General features: G+C 31.0%; 2 protein-coding genes and 1 long non-coding RNA gene across 5 annotated transcripts in view; 2 read left to right on the top strand and 1 right to left on the bottom strand.

Annotated features, from left to right (window-relative positions):
* Nucleotides 1-17,458, top strand: part of LOC103852519 (phosphate transporter PHO1 homolog 1) — a 21,887-nt gene extending 4,429 nt beyond the window's left edge. The window contains exons 2-14 of the mRNA XM_009129417.3: nt 17-10,643; nt 10,782-12,961; nt 13,047-13,350; nt 13,453-13,907; nt 13,988-14,059; nt 14,180-14,309; nt 14,598-14,721; nt 14,826-15,075; nt 15,176-15,325; nt 15,407-15,559; nt 15,658-15,936; nt 16,026-16,162; nt 16,266-17,458. Of these exons, the coding sequence (XP_009127665.1) occupies nt 12,737-12,961; nt 13,047-13,350; nt 13,453-13,907; nt 13,988-14,059; nt 14,180-14,309; nt 14,598-14,721; nt 14,826-15,075; nt 15,176-15,325; nt 15,407-15,559; nt 15,658-15,936; nt 16,026-16,162; nt 16,266-16,356 (2,370 nt within the window). The 5' untranslated portion in view covers nt 17-10,643; nt 10,782-12,736 and the 3' untranslated portion in view covers nt 16,357-17,458. The remainder of the gene's footprint in view (nt 1-16; nt 10,644-10,781; nt 12,962-13,046; nt 13,351-13,452; nt 13,908-13,987; nt 14,060-14,179; nt 14,310-14,597; nt 14,722-14,825; nt 15,076-15,175; nt 15,326-15,406; nt 15,560-15,657; nt 15,937-16,025; nt 16,163-16,265) is intronic.
* LOC117131658 lies at nt 14,253-23,692 on the bottom strand. Of its 2 annotated transcripts, none has more exons than XR_004454748.1 (3): nt 23,428-23,692; nt 23,249-23,313; nt 14,253-14,338 (listed from the first exon to the last, which is right to left on the bottom strand). It is a non-coding gene; the product is annotated as an uncharacterized LOC117131658 (long non-coding RNA). The 2 variants fall into 2 exon arrangements; XR_004454749.1 differs by lacking the exon at nt 14,253-14,338 and adding an exon at nt 16,278-16,357.
* Nucleotides 20,409-23,902, top strand: LOC103852518. Of its 2 annotated transcripts, none has more exons than XM_033283730.1 (5): nt 20,409-20,650; nt 20,772-20,877; nt 20,955-21,089; nt 21,196-21,316; nt 23,700-23,862. In XM_033283730.1, exons 1-4 carry the CDS (start codon nt 20,517-20,519, stop codon nt 21,301-21,303), a joined length of 483 nt encoding a protein of 160 aa, XP_033139621.1. In that variant the 5' UTR covers nt 20,409-20,516; the 3' UTR covers nt 21,304-21,316; nt 23,700-23,862. The 2 variants fall into 2 exon arrangements, with proteins under 2 accessions (XP_033139621.1, XP_009127663.1); XM_009129415.3 differs by having other exon boundaries at nt 20,410-20,650; nt 21,196-21,319; nt 23,703-23,902.

The following is a 23,902-nucleotide window of genomic DNA, read 5'->3' as shown; positions in this document are numbered from 1 at the left end:
TGGTTATTCACTGCAGGTTAAAAACTATGATTTCACGAGACCAAAATTTATTAAATGATTTAGCATCAAATAATGGCTGGCGTCACTGGCCATGAAAACATATCCTTTCTCTGTTTTATAATAAGTGCCATTTAGACACATTTCATGCATATTAAAAAAACTAACAAAATATACTAATCTATTCTTATTTATTATACAACTATTTAAAAAACAAATAGTTTAACTAAATATCTATTGGTTATTTAAAAAAGTAAAAATGATTTAATGTGAAAACTTGCATTGGAAATATAGAATACCACTTATTTTGAAACAAAATATATAGCTAAAATGACATTTTGAAACCGAAGGAGTATTACATTTTTCACATATTTACCGAATAATTTTATCATCCTTCATTTTGAACAAATTTGTGACATAATTATTCAAATAAATTCATAGATTTATTAATAATTTGTGAAGAGAATGTGTAATATAAAATTTAAAATAAAATAAAATAGTATGCAATTTATATTACTATAAATACAGAATAGTAAAACTACATAATATTATCATATACACATTATTCAATCATATTCATATATCACATAATTATTCAAATAAAATAAATAGATTTATTAATAATTTGTGATGAGAATTTGTAATATGGATTGCAAATAAAATTAAACGGTGTGTAACTTTATATTTACTATAATTACAAATAATAGAATTATATAGTATTATCATATACACCAAAACATTAAGCAAAATAAAGTATACACCAAAACATTTTGATGTCTTATTAAATTAGATTTTGTTAAAAAGATCAACGTTTTTAAAGAACGGATTAGATTTTTTTTAAAAATATTGATGTATGTGATTGGGGGCGAATGCATTCACAGTATGTGGATAACATAATTTTTGATGTCACAAATATAAGAATGAAATTAATATGCAAAAAGATTTACAGCAGAATTATCCTCGGCATTATACTAAAAAGATAAGGCATAACCTTCTCCTAGTTTTTTTTTTTTTTGATAAAACCTTCTCCTAGTATTTCTAAATTAAATAAATTAAACAAGATACAATGCCAAAACTCAAAAAAGTATATATTCATATTCGTGATACTTTCGTTCGTTATAATATACAAAGGATGTATATATATTTTTAATGATGATTAACTGATTCTTTTGTCCTGTTACAGTGATTGATTCACATGTCGTTCTAATCAAGAACATTCAACAAAAGACACATGATCCTATTTACTTTCCTCCTAAATTGACGAAACAGTTTTTTTTTTCCTTTTTGAAAAAACGAAACAGGTTTTTTCATAGTACTAATTTGTTAACTAATAAGATTCTATTGACCAATAAAAAAACAAAGTAATACACGTTCGAAAAGCATGTCGAGGTTAGGATAAAATTGCAATAATTATAATATTTATGGAATTTTTTATTATAAATAGTATTTTGGTCCAAAGTGATTGTCAATAAAAATCCCCTAAACATTATTTACCAAATAATTTGTACATTTCTCATCATTACAATCACTTTTAGAAAAAAGTGACATGGTTTTGAAAAATGTGACATGGCATTAATCTAATTATGACATATAAAATTTTCTTTATAAACTTTTATATATATTTGGTAAGATTTTTTAATATGGTAATAATTAACTATTAACTTCTGTATCATCATTAATTCTAATTTTCTATATAATTATTTATTTTGACAAGACTAGTATATATTAAGCAAATTACTCATATATCACTATTAAATTAATATATATTACATTAATAAAAAATAATCGTAAATATAGTTAAGGATATAATTTTTTACATGAACTTATATATCATATTTTATAAATATACATTTTATCAAAATTAATTGTAAATGTGCATCAACAAATACAAAATTAAAGCAAAATTCGGTTCATTAAAGTAATTAACAAATTGAATTTTTTCAGTTTAACATATTTTAATTAAAAATAACAAAAATTTATTAGATTATATATATATTTTTAAACTAAGTGGTAAGAGATATATTTAGAATAAATAATAATTAAATATAATATAATATAACAAAAAAATTATTTTATAAAATAAAATTTTAACTTTATTAAAATTTAAATAAAATCAAATTGAAGTAGTTAAACCAAATCAAAAGAAATAAGACTACACAAAATTTAAATTATTAAAGTTAAAATATAAAAATAATTATGTTCAAATTTAAATTTTTTTTAAAAATAAAAAAAATTACATAAAATTATTGTTTTTGGGCATGGCGCAGAAAACTCATAGTTCAAAAGTATTAATACATAATTTTTACTAGGCACTTATTCAAAATCTTAACATATTTTCTGATTACATTATAAATACTCTCTGTTCTTTATATCTATTTTGAATAATTCGATAAGATATGTGTACATGCTGTGCATATTTAAAAAAAAATAACATTAAAAATAAAAAGTACCACAGCGATTTTTGGATCAATTTTAGTCGAGCCAAGTGTTGCTTTGTTAAAAGCCTAAATGAAATCATTCATGTGGATATACCTCCTTTTCTGAGTCATTTGAAACAGACGTAAAACTAATTAAGATTCCACGTTAAAATATTATACAATCATCAATAGAAAATTATAAGTTCTTTTTTTTTTGAGAGAGGCAAATTCTAAGTTATTAGGAGGGATGTTTCATACTTATTTTTTGCAAAATTTTGGAGGGATGTTCCATACTTCCATCAAGAAAATAATATCAAGCTTCATTGTTATTGATCCACGGCTTTTTTTTTATCCACAATTTTGCAATATTAGTTTGATAACCTTTTCAAGCTAAGACTATAATAAACATGCAACTATCATGTATATTTACTAAAGAAATATACAACCTTCTCATTTTATAATGATATATTGTCAATACTAATATATTGACTAATATTGTAAGATTTCTTTACCATGCAACTACAATTCTGTATTTACTGATACATAGTTGTATTTGAAATACTAATAATGTATGCATATATACATATACTATGTATTTACTAAACAAAATTGACAGGGGAACATATAAAGACTTTATATACAATACATGCATTAATAATGAATAGTATCTTGGAAATTGTCCAAACACATGGAATTTTTTTTTGAAAACAAAACCCATGGAATTGGTTCAAGTAGAAAGACATCCCAATCACAAAATACCTCCAAACCAACCTTTTTCTCTAGCGGGTTGGCAGAGGATATTCTCTTCTCAAAAATGATTCAAAGATAGTTGATTCGTAACAAACGGTTTGTAAGAATCCGAATCCAGATACAGGCAACGGAAGACTTCATTATAGTCTATCGCTGCCTAAATTGAAAGCATATGCTAAGACATATACTAATTAATTTATCCATCGTTGTTGCTCTTTTTGAGCTGTGTAAGTAAATTCTTGTAGTGTGTATTACTATTTAATATATAACGTAGAATTGCACGTTGGCAAAAGTTATAGAAAACAAAAAAGTCTTGGACATACACGTACTTTCCTGAGAGGTGGCTAGCTAAGTAAGTATATATTCTATAGTATATGTAGAGATTTTTGTTATTGTTAACTGCGGTGTGGATTCGTAACATTCGAAGCCTAAATGTGCTTATGAGCTCGCTAATTTAAATTATTATAGCATTGACTTTTGATGTAATCATTCGTCAGCAATTCCAAATAGTTTTAACATATATGATATATATTAAAATATATTTAAATTTTTATAAAAATAGTTACATTTATATATCTCTATATACATGTTTTTTCTATATACATGTTTTTTATTTTGATGGTTATAATAAATTATATAATATCGCTCATGTTTTCCTATTGCACGAGTGGTTAACATCTCATCCAAAAATACAATGTTCTGATCTGAAATTTACTTGTAAAATGCGTCAGAGGCAGATAGAAATTATTCGAAGATCGAGAGAAGCGCATTTACAAGTAAACTAAGACCAGAACATTGTTTTCTTCTAGTTTCAAAGGAGAAATTATCCTTTTTCTCTATTTTTTCTACTTTTTCTAGTGTTGAAAAACTACTTGTGAGTTTCCAAAAAAAAAAAAGAAGAAAAACTACTTGTGAAATTATTAATAATACTGCTCTAACAGAGTAATGATGATGTTTTTAGATGCCAGAATACATTAGATCTAAGAAGTCAAACGATTTCATCTTTTAACGAATAGTAGAAATCACCGATGTATAAAGAAAATAAACAGTAAATAAGGAGAGAAATCAGACTCACTCTGGTACTAAGCAGCTACCAGAACCAGCAAGCGAAGAAGACAATGGCCTTGATTGGTAATTTTGGTGAATGGTTTAGTGACATTGTAAACGTTATTCCACAAATATTTTGCCAATCAATAAAAATTGTGAAATGAAAAAAAAGTAAAACGTAAATTTATATTTTTGCTGAAAAAAATACAAAAAGATTTTCTTATATATAAAAGTGAGTTTTAGTAGATTATCTACAAAATTAACATTTTAATATTATTAAATTATATGATAATATCATTCTAAAATTTTAAATAAACAGCAATAATTTATAGTGATAAATATTTATATTGTAAATAAAATTATACTATAATTTGCTTTATAATAATCTAAGTTGACAATCTATTATTTAAAACATATTGAAAAATAAACTAAATATTTAAAATAAGAAGTACATTATTATTAATAAATTTTAGTTATTTGATATTTTGTAATAATTAGTTTAATTATTAATAATTATTTTTATTATAATAAAGTAAATATCATATATATATAAATTATTTAAACAGTCTATTATTCCACAATTCCAAAATATTAAATTTTCTCCAATTTCATTATTTTTGTCATGTACCTAAATTATTCTATGACTCTGTGGTTAAGCAATGTTTATCAATTGGAATCAATGAAGTTTGCTGAATAAAAAGAGAATGGGGAGGAAATAAGAGAAAGAGAGAAATGTATGTTTTGCTATCTCTTGTTTTTTTTTCCGTCAATAGTTAATTTTATTACTTTATGGGCCAAACCCAGTATTACAAAAAAGGTCTAAGGCCCACCAAACGAAATCCTAGAGAAAAACTAAAAACGGCGCCTCCGTTCGCTCACAGCGTCCCCCCGCTTCCAGCCATCACCGGTGATCAACCCAACGATCCACCGGAAAACACCGTCACTCACTGGCTTCCCAACCTCTTCGCCGCAAACGCTTCCAACCGAGAGTTCTCAATAGTAGAGAGAGTCAATCGGTAACCCGAGATCTCATCCGCCTCCTTTCGTCACTGGAACTGGGAAGAAAGCTTCGCCGACACAACCAACCCTTCAACATCGGATAGCTTCGATCGTCTTCCGACGAGAACTCCTCCGACTAGACCAAACCGAAACCGCAAAAACCAAAGATAAAAACAAACCCTAACAAACCTAGGGGACTAAACGTCGGCGGTGCAAGGCAAAGACCGCCTTCACCCCCCGGAAACTGAAGCCGGCGAAAGTGGAGCTAACGAAGCCTCCGCCTCCCGGAAACTAGACCGGCGGCGATGGATCTATGAAAGCCTCCACCTCCCGGGAAACCCTAATCTGACAAACCGACATCACCCCACCTCACCCTGTCGCGTCGTTACTCAAGCCACCGCGCCACCGCGTGTGTCTGTTCACTCCCCGAGTTGACAACTCCGGATGGGAACTAGACAGAGCTCCGACAAAACAAACAGAGAGAGGAGGTAAAGAAGAAGTCGGGGAACGTTTCTAACCAAAAGAAAATGGGCTCCGGCGACGGCACGGACGCTCACGCGCCGGCCGTACGCCGGACCCAAAACCAGATCTGCTTTTCTCTCTCTCTTTTCTCTCCAACCCAACCCCTTTTTCAATATTAGAATCTGGACCTTGTTGCTATCTCTTGTTCTCTAATTCTCTTTTAATATTTTTTATTATTTTAATTACTAGATGCACGGATCACTTAATATGTACATTAGGCCTAATGTGCATATCTAACTACTCTTTTAATTTATATAGTTACATATATGTTTCTGTCTTCCTCGGAAAAAAGATGGGGTCTACGGCACTAGATTGTTCAATGTTAAGACAAAACGGATCATTTACTCCAATATTTTGGAGAAAATAACTTTGTAGCATGAAGCAATTGAAAATAAATAATCTATTACTATTACAAATGATTTATTGAAGATAACATATAAAAGTGAGTAATTATTCAAATATAATTTTTATTGATAAGGATAGTTTTAATGAAAAACTAAAGTTGATTTGTGCATCCGCGGAGATAGTCGTTTTTATCTTTTCAGTTTCCTATTTAAAAACATTTATCTTATATAAATAGTAATATATACTTTTAAAATTTATATGTATTAAATAACTGTTTAATATATTTTTAAACAAAATCATTTTATTATTTATAATAAATAATTTTATTTTTTGATCCGTCAACCGCTATACCTATATTTTCAAAATATAACATGTGTGTTTGTGCATTGATTAAATATAATTTATTGTTTAACTAAATTATAAGAAGCCTTTTTAAATAAGTAATATATAATTTGTTGTATTATATTTTAGAAAAATGTATTAATTAAACTATAAAAGAAAAGAATACTAAAATGTAAATAAATTTATTACTTTATTGGCATATGTTTGTAAATAATTTGAAAAAACTAAGGGGTAATTTGTTTTTGTACTTCTATTTTAATAGTATAGACGTGGTTAATTATATATAAACTTAATGTAGAGGATTGAAAGAAACAATTTACAATAGTCCGTAAAAAAATATTGCAAAGAGGAGAATTTACATCAAACTATTGAATCTAGCAGTTCTAGTATATTTTGTGAAAACATAATAGAAAGTGGGTGTTAAATAAAATATGTGAGACACAAATAAATGCCTTCTGATTCAGACCATCATTATCCTCCTGTCTCTTTGGTCTTAAAATTTAATTATCATATTAAATCATTTATCATTTGCTTTATTAGCCTACAGATTATTTCTTTTGGTGTTAAATTATTTTGTTCCTTATTTTCTCAAGGAAATGTTTATTTTTATCTTACTTTTAGCTATCGATTCATTTCCCAGCCCGTCATGTTCGGGAAAAAAGGACCGACTTTTGTAGACAGTGTTTATAAAATTGGACTAGCTGGTCACCAGAAGGCTATGGGATCACTGGATTAGCCCATTAATCTAATTTATTAAAATTATAAATAAAATAATTGATAAATAGTAGTTTAGTGATTTCCTTTAGAGGAGAATTTGCTTGTAAATCCAAAGTCGAGAAATCAAAATTTCTCAAACGTTAAATATAAACAAGTTAAAATGGTATTGTCTTTTTAATCTAACAGAAAATCCAGTAAGTGTGGGATAATCGACAGCTATATTTACCCTTTTAAGTTGACAAAAAAAAAATATTTACCCTTTTAAGGTCAGTGATGTGTTAAAAAATCCAGACCACCCCAAACTATATAAAAAACTTGTATGTTTTGTGGAAGTAAAATGTTAAGTTTTGTATCCAATTTTTATTTTGAAAATATTACTAAAGGTGGCTAAATATCTATAAATTTTTGTTTGATTCATTATCCATTTTCATTTGAACCGAAAATTCAGATTTTCGTAACTCTACAAAGCAAAGAAAATACTACTATGCAATATTAATAAAAATGATCAAATCATAAATACTAATATTTTATGAACAAATATCCAGTATGATTCGTTAGATGCATAGATGCATATATTTACATAATTATATATGCTATAATCATTATATTTTATGTTAGTTTTACAGTATTTTTACTTATTAAATTAATTATTTAGTTACTAGAGTTTAAAAAGTAAATAACTTTTTTTCTGTAATAAAATATTATTATTTTATATTATCTTTTGATTTTTTATTTTATTTATACAGATCGAATCAAATATCTAGTTAAAAACCGGATATCGGAACACCGAATATTCAGGTAGCTACGCAGCGAATCAGATCAAACAATTGATTATTCAAATGAAATGGATTGGATCACAAATACCTCCATAAACTTGGATATTTGATTCTTGTCCACCCTAATAATTACAATAACTAGCAGAGATGGTGAAGAAATATAAACATCAAACTTGCAATGCACAAGAACAAGAAAATATAACTGGAAGATATTACCCCGATCAAAAATTAGGTTGCTAACGAAACGATGAAGGACCTAAAACACATGATACAACATAATAGTCGAGCCTTTTGCAACAAATAAGCCGAAAGATAAGGCACCCTCAAACTCCATAAGCATGGTGCCCACAGCTTTCAAGAATTCTAACTGCTTCATACTGGTTAAGAATCCAAGCACAGACCCACAAAGTAACCGGGAATAGAAGAAACCAGCAGTGTGAGGAAAAATCTATAATCAAGGATGCCGTCATTTGGGAGAAGAAGCTCAAGGTTACAACCTCAAACTCTATCAAATGTGACCCTATACACCCATTTAACCGAAAGATCCATGTAGAGAAGACCAGAAGCAAAAAAAAATCCTCTAGAGAAACCAAATACCAAGCTACATATAAGGCTGATGTCTAACTAACGCACACAAACTACACAACATAAACCATAACTTCACTGATACACTAAGATTGATGGAGCTTTTATTGGGAGGAGATCCAGACCGCCAGCACAGTCATTGAACCTGGAGGAAAAAGACACAAACGACAAACACCATGGCCGAACACACAAACACAGCAGAAGCAAACCTTATCGAAAATTGTGTCACCGTAGACAACAACAAGCAGCGTCAGCGACTAAACCTCCACAGCCTCCATGCGCCACCACCAAAGGGACCCAGTGCAGAGAAGTGAAATCAGAGATCCAACAAGAAACTACTGATCACATGCCCAACGAAAAACTCACCTTACCCCCAGCCAAACCACACCGGAAGCAGAGACAGTCCTAGAAGAGACTCTTTGTTGCCTTTCGTGCCATCACACTCAGAGAGGACCACCACATGCTCGGAAGACAACTGAGATACCGATTAAAGTAGAAGGCGAATCTAAAGAGAGAGATGTTGTCCTCTAGTACCGCCAATCCACCGATAAGGCTGTCAAATCTGACGAGGAGAATACCGTAAATAATTTGTAGAAAACCCATATACCACGAGACGAAGAGACAGAGATCTGAGATGAAGAGAGACCACATCCTCTGATGATAACGAGAGGACAGTGGCTGCCGGAAGAAACAAAGACGATGCACTGAAACACTCTAAGAAAAAATGAAAGTTGGGAAAAAAGAAAAAAAAAAGAAAAATATGTAGAATTAAAAGATATATAAAAATACTATTTCGAAAACACAACTTGTATCATGTTAAACAAATTCATTAGATATGGACACAAGCTGGATATTTGAATTTTCTCCTTTTTTCGCCACTTGACTTGCCTCGTATATGACAATGTTTCAAACAATAAGATATAAATTTCAAACGATAAGATATAAATGAACTTTTTTAGTTTAACAAACACAAGAACACGTCCAAATAAATCGTGTAGTTAATTTTTTTGTAAGAGTTCGTATTTGACTTACTTGCAAGTTTCAATTTAAAAGACTTGCTACTTGTCTCGACTGTATATTGTTGGCTTTAGCAAATAACGGGTAAGAGACGAGTGTCAACTGTCAAGTATTTAGTCCAACCCAAAAACTCATATCTTAATATAATCATGGACTATTCTAAAACAAAGGTATTTTAAAATCTAATACTAACATTATAATTTAACAGTTTCAACCACTCTAAATTGTAAAACTAAAAAGCACAGTAAATCCATAAAATTATATTCAGATTGAATATTAATTTTAGCTAATAAATTGCTAAAACTAGTCAACTACGAAACAAATTTAACTATATACCTTCGAATAAAACTTAATTTAATGAAACTATAGCGTACAACTAAATTTCAAAATTTATCAAACAGATAAATTAATCATGGTATCAAATAAAGGGAAAGAGGAAAACACGTTATTGTTGTTGAATTTCAGACATTCAAACAAAAGTAAATAACTGAAGATTTGATTCGCCGCATAGGGGTGATATCGTGAATTTATGCAAGGTTTTCGGATCTAAAAAATAAAACATCTCGTTTTAAATATATAATAACACTTCCAATGTATTTTGTTAATTTATTAAAAAATATTAAAAAAAACTCTAAAAAAACAGAAATGAGTTTTGCTCCAATATATTTTTCTAAAATATCAATTTTCATATATATAATAAAAAATATATAAATACTATTTCTTTATTTATAAATAGAGGGAGAAAAAAACAATCTCTACTTTAGAAAAAAATAGAGATGAATTAGAATCATTTTGTCTTTAAATGCTATTATAAAGATAAAATAGAAGTGAGTTAGAGATGCTATAACAAGTCCAAATTCTCATGTTGATTGCGGTTTTATTTGTTTGACCAGCCGATTCTGATTTTTAAAAAAATTAAGAAAAATAGTTTCCGAAAAATCAAATTTTTTATTATGGTTCAGGAATTCTATAATTTAAATTAAAAATTGTTAAATAATACTCCATATTCCTAAAAGATGTATGATGTGTGTTTACACATATTACTAAAACAGAATAAATTTTGATAATAAATCTATTATTTTTTGTATTTACCAATTTCTCATATTTCTAAACCAATAATATTTTAAAAGTTTTTTTTTAAGTTTACAGTTCACGATTATTAATTAATAAAAATTGTATTGAAAACTTAAATATACAATCTTAAAAAAGTTTGAGACATTTATCTTTTAGGAACCGATAAAATAATAGATTTGTAATAGTATAATAGGTTTTAGGGAATTTGATATAACTAGGGTAAATAAGTTTTGTGGGTGTCTGTAGTGTGACTTTGAGTTTTAGTTTGTACGTTAAATTTAGATTTATCTTTCAATGATATATGGACTTTCTGTGATTGGAAGGACGCCTATATATATATATTTAGAAAACATTGAAGGAAAATACAATGAAGGCAAGATTCCGAAAACATAGGGTATATATATATATATATATATATATATATATATATATATATATATATTTACAACAAAAGGCTATACGAAATTAGGCAGATTCCGAGAACTGCATGTCAGTTTATCAGCCAGTTTGTTTTGTGCTTTTGAGATATGTTGGATAGTAAAAGTCTAAAACAATTCTTTACATTGCAAAAGTTCCTCCATATGTGTAGTAAACGTCGATCATTCTAAATATATCAGGCAGAAGGTACAAGGCATCAGTAGTGAAATATAATTCATTATCCGAAAATCTTTTTAGCAGACAATAGTTTGAAATATATATTTCTTATCCGCAAAATATTTACCATTTTTATTAATTACTAGTACAGAGAATAGAATATGTATTGTGCACATTATGACCACTTTCAATGCCATCCATTCGAATGGTTGCTCAAAAACGTACTTAGAAACCGCGTGCATAAAGCTTTATGGCATCCTGTGCGTTGTAGTAATGTCTTGCCTAAAATATATAAAATAATGAACAACAAGAAAATACAAGACAAATATTAAAATCATACTACGAAAATGGCATCTAAAACTCAAATTTTTGTTCCTCAGTGAACATATTTGAATTCGCATAATATTTGTTTATTACTAGAATGCGAAACTAGGCCTATGCGAAACTATATTCTTTGATATCAAACAAAATATGGAAAGTTTCTGTGGTTATGCAAAATATAGTCAGTTAACTATGTGTTAAAGCTTAACATTTTACCAAAAAAAAAAACTATGTGTTAAAGCATATATATATATTTTGTTTTTGTTTGCAATAGAACGTTGAACGCTTTTAAAATATTACAAATTGAAGTTTATTATAAAATTTGATGAACCTGCTATAGATTGCATTTTTTTTTTTTTGCACACTTCGGTTTCTTGAATTACATTTCAAATTAATGCTAGGACATTGCCGCCACTTAAGAATTTGCAATATGCAAAAAGAACACTGTAAACATTATTTCTACATGCATATGCATTGTAATTTTGTATTTCTGGAAGTGGATTATAAAGAACATCAATCCATGTTCTGATTGGCAAAAACTTACATTACTTTACTGCTATAGCATGGTTTTGACATCCGCAATTGTAATATGTAACAATGAAAATCAAAATTTGATTGGTTGTTGGTGTTCTTCTTTTTACGATTCTTTAAGATTGATATGTTTTCAAAATCTCATTACCATTCGAAAAAAACATGGTGGAAATCGAGCTGGTCCTATCTGAGTTCACCTTTTGTGTCTCTCGGCTCCTAACTTATTTTTGGTCCATTACAAACTACTTACTATTTCAGGTTATCCAATGAACAATACCCAAATTACCCTTAACCGTTCATCTAGTTCGTTACAAGCTTCACTCATAGTCATAGATGAAACATTTGTAGTTGTGGACAGTGATACAAGAAGCTCCGGCGACCAGAAAAGTATTGGTGAATATATTCCGGCGAGAACATAGGTCCCCACGTGACACTAGATTTACCTCCCTAAAAGCACAAGTTGAAGAAGCATAGGATAAAAAAATTAGAACATGTGATTTGGTTTTAGGAAGGATATTTGAGAATGTGCTTTGTGAGGCATCATCAGTAGGAGCAAGCAAGCCTAGTCAAATATATTCCTCTCTTTCTCTGCCTTTTCTTTTGTCCACTATAAAACAAACCTCATCGTCCTCTCTTGCCCTACACTCAACAAAACAAACACACTCTCTTCTTCTCAAATTTAAGACTTAAGAGAGAAAAGATATGGTGAAGTTCACTAAGCAGTTTGAGGGGCAGCTTGTGCCTGAATGGAAAGACGCCTTTGTCGATTACTCTCAGCTCAAGAAAGACCTCAAGAAAATCCATTTGCTAACCAATGGAGTTGAGAACAAACACACAGAAACTTCTCTCATCAAAACGATCAAGTCTTCTTTAGGAAACATTTCCCTTTTCGGTAACAAGGAACGGGAACACTCTAGAGCCATCAAAGTACTAAAACTAATATCTCTATCCTTTGTGATTTACCTAACAACTATTCATTGTTTTGTATTAATGATTTTGATTTTTTTAATAGGTTCATAGAAAGCTTGCTTCTTCAGGAAGTAACAGTGACGTGTATGAGACGGAACTTCTGGAGAAGGTTGCTGATGATACCCATGCTGCGAAAGAGTTCTTCACGTGTCTGGACACACAGCTTAACAAAGTGAATCAGTTCTACAAGACCAAGGAGAAAGAGTTCTTGGAGAGAGGAGAGTGCTTGAAGAAGCAAATGGAGATACTCATTGAGCTAAAAGATGCTTTTAAACAAAAGCAAGCCAATGGAGAGTCTAGTCAAGAATCAAAAGAAGATGACTCCATATCATGCACCATCCTATGTGGTAATAATAAGATATCACACAAACATATAAAATATTGAATGTTATATGTTTGCATGGATTTCAAGAATTGGTTTACTTAGTTTGCTCTATTTCTTGATGCAGAGGAAGACTCTATCAGGAGCAGATCAGAGCAAACAGAGCTTCAAGAATCTTGCTTAGAGGATTTGGAAAACAATGGGACAGAAGCATTGGAGTCTTCTAGATCAGAAGAACAAATCAAAATCAACAACGAGAACTCGAAGTTGAGGACGGTTTCTGGTCGAGTTTTCAGCTGCCAGGGGAAGAATCTCACGATAAAGATTCCACTGACAAACCCTTCTCGTACATTCTCAGCTATAAGTTACATGATCAAAGAAGATTTGATAAACCAATCATCGTCGAAGAAAAGTGGTCCAGATGGAGTAAACAAGCTAAGAATCAGCAAGAAAAAACTAAGTCACGCCGAGAAGATGATCAAAGGTGCTTTAACAGAACTCTACAAAGGGTTGAATTATCTCAAAACTTACAGAAACTTGAACATGTTAGCCTTCATGAACATTCTCAAAAAATTCGATAAGGTAAGCTTTAAAATAGAGCATTTTTTTCAACCATATTTTGTTTCCATTTTTAATTACAAGACCATACTATGATGTTTCAGGTTACTGGAAAACAAATCCTTCCAATATATCTCAAAGTGGTTGAAAGTTCTTACTTCAACAGTTCAGACAAGGTAAATGGAAACTCTACTTTAGATTCTTGTTTTTCATGTCTGTGCAAGCGGAAAATCGACACCTATACTCTTGTCTTATCACTTTTATCTAAAAGTGATTGTAATCTTGGGACATGACAGGTAATAAATCTATCAGACGAAGTTGAAGAGTGGTTCATCAAGCACTTCGCAGGAGAAAATCGCAGAAAGGCAATGAAATATCTGAAACCGCACCACCGTAAAGAGTCTCACTCTGTCACCTTCTTCATTGGTGAGACCTTTTTATCTTTAACATTTTACCTGTAGATTTTGTGACATTTTTATTTGTCAGACCAACCAAAAATAAAAAGTATTTGGACCCTATCACAAAACACATTAGGATTCCACAAATGTAAGTTATAGTTTTGTGGGTGGACAACTAAGAGCGTCACATTCTGTTAAATTTTTTCTGTTGCATAACATTATCTTGTCTGCTGAAGAATCTTTGTAATCAAACTTTCTTGTTTGAGATTATATGGGTCTGGTTTAATCTTGTACTTAAATCATAATCTCTATTCAGGTCTATTCACTGGTTGCTTTGTTGCTCTTCTTGCTGGCTACATCATTGTGGCTCATTTGACTGGAATGTATAGAAAATACCCTGAGAACACTTTCTACATGGAAACTGCATATCCTGTACTAAGGCGAGTGATCTAATTAAAATCTTGATGATTATGGTAATCTTCATATATATGAGAAATTAACAAATAGACGTTAATGCAAATTTAATATTTTTGTGTGTTTGCAGCATGTTTGGGCTCTTGTTTCTACATTTATTCTTATATGGTTGCAACATATTTATGTGGCGAAAAGCAAGGATAAACTATAGTTTCATATTCGAACTTGAGTCCGAAAATGAGCTCAAGTTCAGAGATGTGTTCTTGATATGTACCGCTTCAATGTCTGTGATAACCGGTGTCATGTTTGCTCATCTCTCGCTTCTCGCAAAAGGTTACTCCTTTGGACAAGTTCAAGTGATCCCTGGACTTTTATTACTGGTAATTAACAAACACTAATCACTCCTCATCATGTGTTTTGCATTTTTTTGTAAAGTTGTAATCTAAATATGTTTGGTTATATATTTTCGAGGTTTTGCAGGTCTTCTTCTTAATACTTATTTGTCCCATAAACATTTTCTACAAATCAAGTCGTTACCGGCTTATATCAGTCATCAGAAACATTGTCTTCTCACCTCTTTACAAAGTCTTGATGCTCGATTTCTTCATGGCTGATCAACTTTGCAGCCAGGTAATAACATGAGCTAAGAACCTGATCTCTTACATAAACCCTGAATCAAAATCTGATCTTTGAAAATGGGTTAACTCACAGGTACCGATGCTAAGGAACCTTGAATACATAGCCTGCTACTATATGACAGGTAGCTACGCAACACAGGACTATGGATATTGTATGAGAGTCAAGTACTACAGAGATCTCGCCTATGCAGTTTCCTTCCTCCCATACTACTGGAGAGCAATGCAGGTAAAAATTGAACTATTGCTTCTTCCCCAAGTTTATCTTTCTTCTCTCCCAAGTTAGGGTATCCCCTTTATAAAATACTGAAAAAGTCTCTGCCACAGTGTGCAAGGAGGTGGTTTGATGAAGGCGAAACGAGCCACCTAGTGAACCTAGGGAAGTACGTGTCAGCGATGTTAGCTGCTGGAACCAAAGTGGCTTATGAGAAAGAGAGGAGCATTGGTTGGCTCTGCCTTGTGGTGGCTATGTCAAGCATAGCCACAATTTACCAATTGTATTGGGACTTTGTAAAAGATTGGGGTTTACTTCAACGCAATTCCAACAACCGTTGGCTTAGGAACCAACTCATGCTTCGCCAAAAATATATTTACTACTTCTCCATGGTACAAATCCAAAATCTTTTATCACCCAAATAACATATGAATCTAGTGAAAATGTTTTTAATTATCCTCTCTGATTTTTCTGTTTTTAGGTTCTAAATCTTGTTCTGAGGTTGGCATGGCTACAAACAGTTTTGCACTCAAGTTTTGAGCATGTGGATTACAGAGTTACAGGATTATTCTTGGCTGCTCTTGAAGTTATTAGGAGAGGACATTGGAACTTTTACAGGTAAAATTAATCTCTATTTTCAAGTTTTTCTTTTTGGTATCAGATTAAAGATTAAATGTACTGTGATGCTTATGTGGGAGAAATAACAAAACCATTGTTGCAGATTGGAGAATGAGCACCTAAATAACGCAGGGAAGTTCCGAGCTGTGAAGACAGTACCACTTCCTTTCAGAGAAGTTGATGAAGAAGACTGACCTGATGGAATAGGTTATCATTAATATTATTAGCTTTGTCAGAGATTTGGAAGAACACGAGAAGAAAAAGGAACAGAAGGATCTGTTATTTTCTTGATCAACCATGTATTTGTGATCTGATCAGGAATCTTTTGAATTACTGTTATTATTATTCTTGTCCGAAAATTGATGTAACTATGAAGAATCTTATTTCTCCCTTCTTTCCTCATGGTTCTTCATAAAAAAAAAAGGAGAAATACGAAAGAGTTTGTCTTATTTTCTTGAGAATTGCCAGTTAAATTATTTTGTAACTTCAAGGTTGTAGTGTTAATATTTAAGATAGCCAATGCAAATCTAAATTGGCGAGACAAATATGTGCTGAAAATTAGAACATACCTTTTAAAAACTAATATTACTTTAATTTCATGTTTCTAACTGTAAGGACATAAAAGTATGGGAAATTGGAGTCTTTATACATAAGAAAAGGAAAAATTAACTCCATACCCATAACATCACTTTGGCTACTATATGTTATATATTGTTGTGTAAAGTGCCAAAAATAACCTTTTCTGCGCGTGTAAACATCAACGAGTATTATTATCTTGCAAATTGAAAAATTGTTTCTACTTTACAAACTCTTGCATACAGCGAAGAAGGGAGATTTGAAGAGTGTGCGTGCTTTCGGTCGTGCGGTATAAGTAGGATATTGAGAGTTAGGGTTTCAGTGGTTTTTTTCAATTTTACGGCGGCACAATTGAGTTTCCAAACCCAACAAATCAAGGTAAGTTTGATTTGATTTCATAGCATTTGGGTATATAGTCTAAGTTTCAAGCTGATCTCGTCTTGTATCTGTGGGTGATTATATATATCAGGTGTCTGGTTTGTTGGGTTGGAGATAGTGAAAACAGACGATGGATTGAATTGGGGAAGATGAACAGTAACGTTGTGCAATGTACTCTATTCTATTTTATAATTACAGTATAGTATGTTACAATTCTTCTCCTCCTCTTCGGTAAAGTGTATCTCCTTTGCCTTATGATTCTTCTCCTTCACTACTCCATCAGCTTTGTTGTCTTATCCTTCAGTATTGTCGCTAATATATAGCTTTCACCTTATTTATATATTGAGTGGTAATGTGTATTTGCGTTTTGAAATTTCATGCTTTATAAATGGTATTATTTTGCTATTGTGTTGAATGAATGTTCTAAGTTAATGGAGATTCACATACATGTTTGTATTGACAGTTTATATAGCTTTCATACAATCTTTGAATAAACATTACATTATAGTATACTAATCTATTCATCAAAATAGTATAGTTTCCTCTTATGTCGCTTTCACTCTTACACTCCCTCCTACTCTTTCTCTCCTCCCCTCCCTCCCCCGATCTCTCTTTGTCTTTCTCTCCATTCCTCCTTCCTTTCCTCCATACTTCTATCTTTCCTCCTTCCTGCTCCTCCCCTTCTGTTCCTCACCTATCCATTTTCCTCCTTTTCCCAATCATCAATATAGTAACTATCATCAATTGCCATACTATTCTAAATGAAATATAGTATATTTTAGACCTTCAAGGTTAGGGTTTAGGTAGCTCCGTTATGGGCGATGGTTTGGTTTTACAATTTGGATTTAGGGTTTAGGTTAAGGGTTTACGATTTGGGTTTAGTGTTTAGAGTTTCGGTTTAGGGGGTTTTGGATTTAAGGTTTGGGTTTAGGGTCTACGGTTTGGGTTTAGACCTTCAAGGTTAGGGTTTAGGTAGCTTCGTTATGGACGATGGTTTGGTTTTACAATTTGGGTTTAGAATTTGGATTTAGGGGGTTTAGGGTTTAAGTAGCTCCGTTTGAGTCTATGGTTTGGGTTAAGAATTTGTGTTTATGGTTTGGGTTTATGGTTTACAGTTTTGGTTTAGGGTTTAGGTAGTTCCATTATGGTTTATGGTTTGAGTTAAGAAGTTGGGTTTAGGGTTTGGGTTTAAGGTTTAAGGGTTATCTTTTAAGACTATATTACATTTTATATAGTATAGTATAGCATGTGCATTGGAATCATTTGCACGCACACGCGCTTCGGAGGTTATTACGGACAATTTTAGGTGAACTTGTCACATCGATGGGTTTTTACTGTAGAATGGCTATATTCTTCATTTTAGTGCTCCTTATGAGTATTCAGCAAATTGTCCCTAAAAGTATATGTGATATCTATGTTATTATAATATTAAAATATTTTGTTAATTAGGTTATACAAAAGTAAACTAAGATTTTGTTGACAAAAAAAAACACTAAGGTTTTAAAAAATAAATAAAAACTATGATTTTGCCAATCAACAATTACAAAACAGTGTGTTATATTGATTTGGTCGGGCAGAAAGATTAAAACTTACTAGAGATTGACCCGCACGCCCGTGCGGGTGTTAATTTTTACGGTTTTATAAATTATTTGTTATTTTATCATTAGTGTTATATATTTAAGATGTGTCGTCGTATAACTAATTGTATTCAAAATATTTGGATTGAATCGGGTAATAAGATTATTTTTGGTACAAATATACACTCTTTTCAGATACATTGGTTAATTAAATATTTTTATATTTCTACACATCAAAATCAAAATCATTCAGACCCGAGAGGATCCAACTCAAGCATCATACATAAATTTATAATATCCAAGTGGCGCCTAATTTAAAAATCCAAAAAAATTAATCCCGAAAGAAACAACTTGTACCTCAATGAGTATCCGAATGTCCATACTTAACTGATTTTGCAAATAGATTAAAAAGAAAACTCTTTCTATATATTTGGCAAAAATAAGAAAAATAGAAAGAATTTTTTATTTAATAAAATAGTTATATGAAGTGAAATATTAAGTGATAATAAATGTAATACTTTATAATTATTTTGATTTAAATTATTATCTTGTTCATATAAACTATGCCTTTGAATTATGTGTTTTGCTATGTAATTTTTCACCAATTGGAACTAAGACAAAAAAAAATTTTAGTAAAACATATTAAACCAAACTATTAACCATATGCAAAACTCGGTTATCTTACATTTTTATTTTTTTTATAATTGCACAAAGTTAATATTGATTAACTAATAAATAAAAATCTACATTATTACTTTTACGGTAAATATAATTAATGATGTGATATATTGTTAAAGTAATATAATTAATGAAATTACTAAAATAAAACTATACTTATATTTTTATACATTAATATTTGTTTTTCATAATTAGTGTTTTATATTTTAGATATGTCGTAATATAACTAATTGTATTCAAAAGATCCAGATCGAATCAGATAATATGGTTATTTTTGGTACAAATATCCAAATCCGTTTCAAATACATTGGTTATTTAGATATTTTAGGGTCATATACATCAGAACCAAACTCATCCAGACTCAAAAGGATTCAACTCAAAACCTACACATAAATTTATAATATTCAAGGAGTGAGTAATTTTAAAACAAAATAAAACGATACCCGAAAGGAACGACTCGTACCTAAGTGGATATTTAGTGTTCATGCCTAACTGATTTTATAAACTAATATAAATGATATTTTTTATGTGTTTTGCTAAATTAAGTGAAACTGAAAGAGTTTTTTTATTTAGTAAGCAATTATATTGAGTGAAAAATTAAGTGACAATGAATGTAATTCATTTTTATTATTTTGATTTAAGTTATGATTTTATTCACTAAACATGTTTTTGAATTATGTTTTTGGCTACGTAATTTTTCACTGATTGAAAAAAAAATGTTATAGTAAAACAAATTAAAACAAACGCTTAACCTTATGCAAAACTCAGTTATTTTACTTTTTTTGATTTTATAATTGACACAAAACTAATATTGATTAACTACTAAATAAAATCTACACTATTATTATTATGGTAATATAATTAATGATGTGAAATATTGTTAAGACAATATAATTAATATGAGTGAAATATGGAAATACAATTAATGTAGTACTGCTATCTTCGTTTCCAAACAATTTTCAGTTATAGTACTATTCATGTTTCCAAACATTACTAAAGTGTACTTCAGTTTTAATAATATAGATGTGTAGCTGAGGTGGGGAGATCTGAGACGTTGAAAGTTGAAACGGAGAAAATCAACGGCGACCGTTCCTCCGTCCTAGACCTAACCACTATCTTACCTTCGATAGAGACAACACGAAAACATGGCGACTACGGTGGCCGGTTTATCTCCGGTTATCGCTCCAATTTATTCTCCGATAACTAACCGGAAGCCAATCAGCTTCTACAAGCCGCATCTTCTCTCGTACAAACAAAGCCCTATATCGTCTCTACACAGGTCCTAAGCTTAACTCTCTCTCTCTCTCTTCTCCATCACGTTTCCTTTCGTGGGTCTCATCTCAACTTCTCTTTCCTTCACGAAAATCTCCTAAAGAGTCATCCTTTTATTGTTTCTCCAGCTCGAGAACTGCTCGTGTGATTGAATTTACACGCAAGCAAAGGAACCGGTCGTGTTCTGTTTGTTGGTCTCTCACTGATGAAGAAGAACCAAAGGGTTCCTCAGAGGTAGTTCAATGAAGTTGGGTCTCAATGGTGTTTGTGTCTCTTGTCTGAGACTTTGGTATTGTTGTTTGTTATGGTAGGGACAGGTTGCTTCTGTAGATATTAAACTACCAAGAAGAAGTTTGCTTGTGGAGTTCAGTTGCAACTCATGCGGAGAAAGAACAAAGCGGCTTATCAATCAGCTGGCTTATGAACGTGGCCTTGTCTTTGTCCAGGTAAGACTTTGCTCCTGTTTTCTTGAATGTTTGGTTAGAATGTCCAAGAGTTGAGGAGAGACAAAACAAAAGAGAGTCATTTGGTTTGATTGTCTTCCTTTGGCAGTGTGGTGGATGTCTTCAGCATCATCAACTGGTTGACAATCTTGGTCTCATTGTTGAGTACGACTTCCGTCAAAAAACCTCCAAGGATTTGGGATTAGATCAAGTTTGATAAAGCTTGATTCAATTTTGTTTAGGGATGTTAAAATGGGTGAAATAACCCAGCCCAGCCCAGCCCAACCCACAAAAAACCCGACCTAGTTTATGCCCAGCCCGCGAAAACCCATAAACATCTATACTATTAAAGCAGAATCCCTAATAGGATTCTGCCCCTGCCTTTTAAAGTTAATTACAATGATATGCCACTGCATTTTTTTCAATAATGAATTAATAAAACAAATAAATAAAGGACTATATTCCAAAGGAAAAATCTAACGTATTCTCCACTTAACATATTTTTCAGAACCATCCATACAGCTCGTGGGACCAAAATCAAACGTATTCTCCACTTAACATATTTTTCAAAACCAACCAGTGTGTTAATGTGTTATTGAGTTTGATCCTCATACTACATAAGTAATTCAAAGTTTCATACACACTTCTCAACATCAATGTTAGGTTCATACACACTTCTCTTTCGTATTAAGGCATTAAGAATGTGTCTACGTTTTCATATCATACATCAAAACTGCATATTGTAATGCATATAGTCATTTCCGAATATCATTCTTACAGATGTGTACTATACGTGTTATCCAACATTCTATATATTTGAATAATTTTTTCAAAAAGCAACAGAATTACACTTCGGTTTACAAATTCATAACAAAAGAATCTCATTTTTTTAGAAATAGTGAACGCCCATCTTCATCTATATTTTTACGTAAAGTTTCTCATCTAAATTCATATTTTTTAGATATTTTTGAGAGTGGTCAATTCATGAGTTTCAAACTTGAGAAAAAAATAAAAGATACACAATTTGTATGATACAATATAGGGAGACACAATATATTGTATAATATAGATATTAACTTCGAAAATAATCTCTATCAATTTCTCTTAAAACAGCATCGAAAAGTAGAAAAATATATAATACATGTTTCCAAAATAATCTCACCGAATTTGCTCATCATTAAAATAGGATCCGCAAATATTTGAATCAATAACGACACTATCTATATTTTGATTCAGAATATCTATCAAGTTTATATTTTAGAATATGCTGCACGTGATTCCTTAAATACTATTAACCTAAACACCTAAATCGTTTTCCTATTGTTATTATAAATATGACTGCGTCAAACGCAGTCGAACGCTTTCTAGCACAAACCATTACACTCCAGAATCAAAACCCTATGGCTCCTACTATGTCACCATAACTTCATGCATTCATCGTCTGAGACTTTGCAAGGATTCTTGCATTTAGATATCTGAATAAAGATATGGATATATCTATACCTTTGTTTTTCTCTAACTTTGTGTGAACAGCGACTGCATGGGTTGTGATAACTGCTTTCTGTTGGGAATAAAGTGTTTATTTCTCAAAAATATATGAAAATAAATTTCCAACTTTTATATCATTTTAAATATCTATTAATATTTTTAACTTAAAAAATCAGCAAAACTATAATTGTATTAGATAATCAAATATTAAACCACATACTTTTATAATTATAAATATTTTGTCATTTTAAAATAATATTTTTTAAAATAATATTTTTTTAAAAATTCCGCGCTTTTAAAGCGCGGGTCAAAATCTAGTTATGGTTAAATTAAAACCCATAAAATAATCCAGTAGGGTATAGGTTAACCCATGGGTACCCAAACTATTTTATTTGTTGTAAAGAGTTTATGTAAAATATTTATATCTTTTTGCCTACATAATCAAATTATACATTTTATATACTAATAAAAAGATAATTTAAATATCTATGCACTAAAAGGGTCTTCTTTCAACTCTTAAAAAATGTAAATTTTTCACAATTTTATATAAAACAAGAGAGATTCTCTTTGGGACATTTCGACGAACACATTCAATAATATCCAAATTTTTCATCAACAACACTAATTTTCTTTCACTATCAAAAGAAGCTAGAGAAGAGAGTTAGAGAGGAAACCTGATAATGGGTTTGCTGCAGAGACAAGCGAACAATCAGAATCAAAACCTGATGATGTTTCTTCCCTGAGACAAGAGAACAATCAAAATCAAAATCAAAACAAGAGAGATAGAGAGAACGTGAGAGAGAGAGAGAAAACGTGAGAGAGATAGAGAGAACGTGAGAGAGAGAGAGATAACCTGAGAGAGATGAAGAGGACGCAGCTTAATTGAGATTTGAGAGAGACAGACTTCGTTTTCCAGATTTGAGAGAGAAGACATAACAAACGACGACGTATATTTTTTTTTAAGTCTGTGGGTACCCAATTACCCTATTGGATTTACCCAAATTAATATATTCTCTAAAATTAATAACCCATACTAAACCCATCTATCTATTTCAGGGTAAAAACCCAGCCCAATACTTATGGGTTTGAGTAAAACCATGGGTACAAACCCACCGTAACATCCCTAATTTTGTTCTTTTTCTATCAGATCAAGTTTGATAATGTGTTGGTGTATACATGGGGAAAATGTAGCTTTGCAAGTATGTCCACACATCCGTGATAGAAAAGAGAGCTACAAATTTTAGGCTGTCATGGCCAGCAGAAAGATAGTTCCCAACCACATTCCCTACTTTCATTCCAAATGATTGAATGTGAAGCCATTTTGTTCA

This window comes from Brassica rapa, chromosome A02 (assembly GCF_000309985.2).
Source record: "Brassica rapa cultivar Chiifu-401-42 chromosome A02, CAAS_Brap_v3.01, whole genome shotgun sequence".
Classification (NCBI taxonomy): domain Eukaryota; kingdom Viridiplantae; phylum Streptophyta; class Magnoliopsida; order Brassicales; family Brassicaceae; genus Brassica; species Brassica rapa.
Note: the sequence above shows the minus strand (reverse complement) of the source record. Positions and strands in the feature narration are given on the sequence as shown.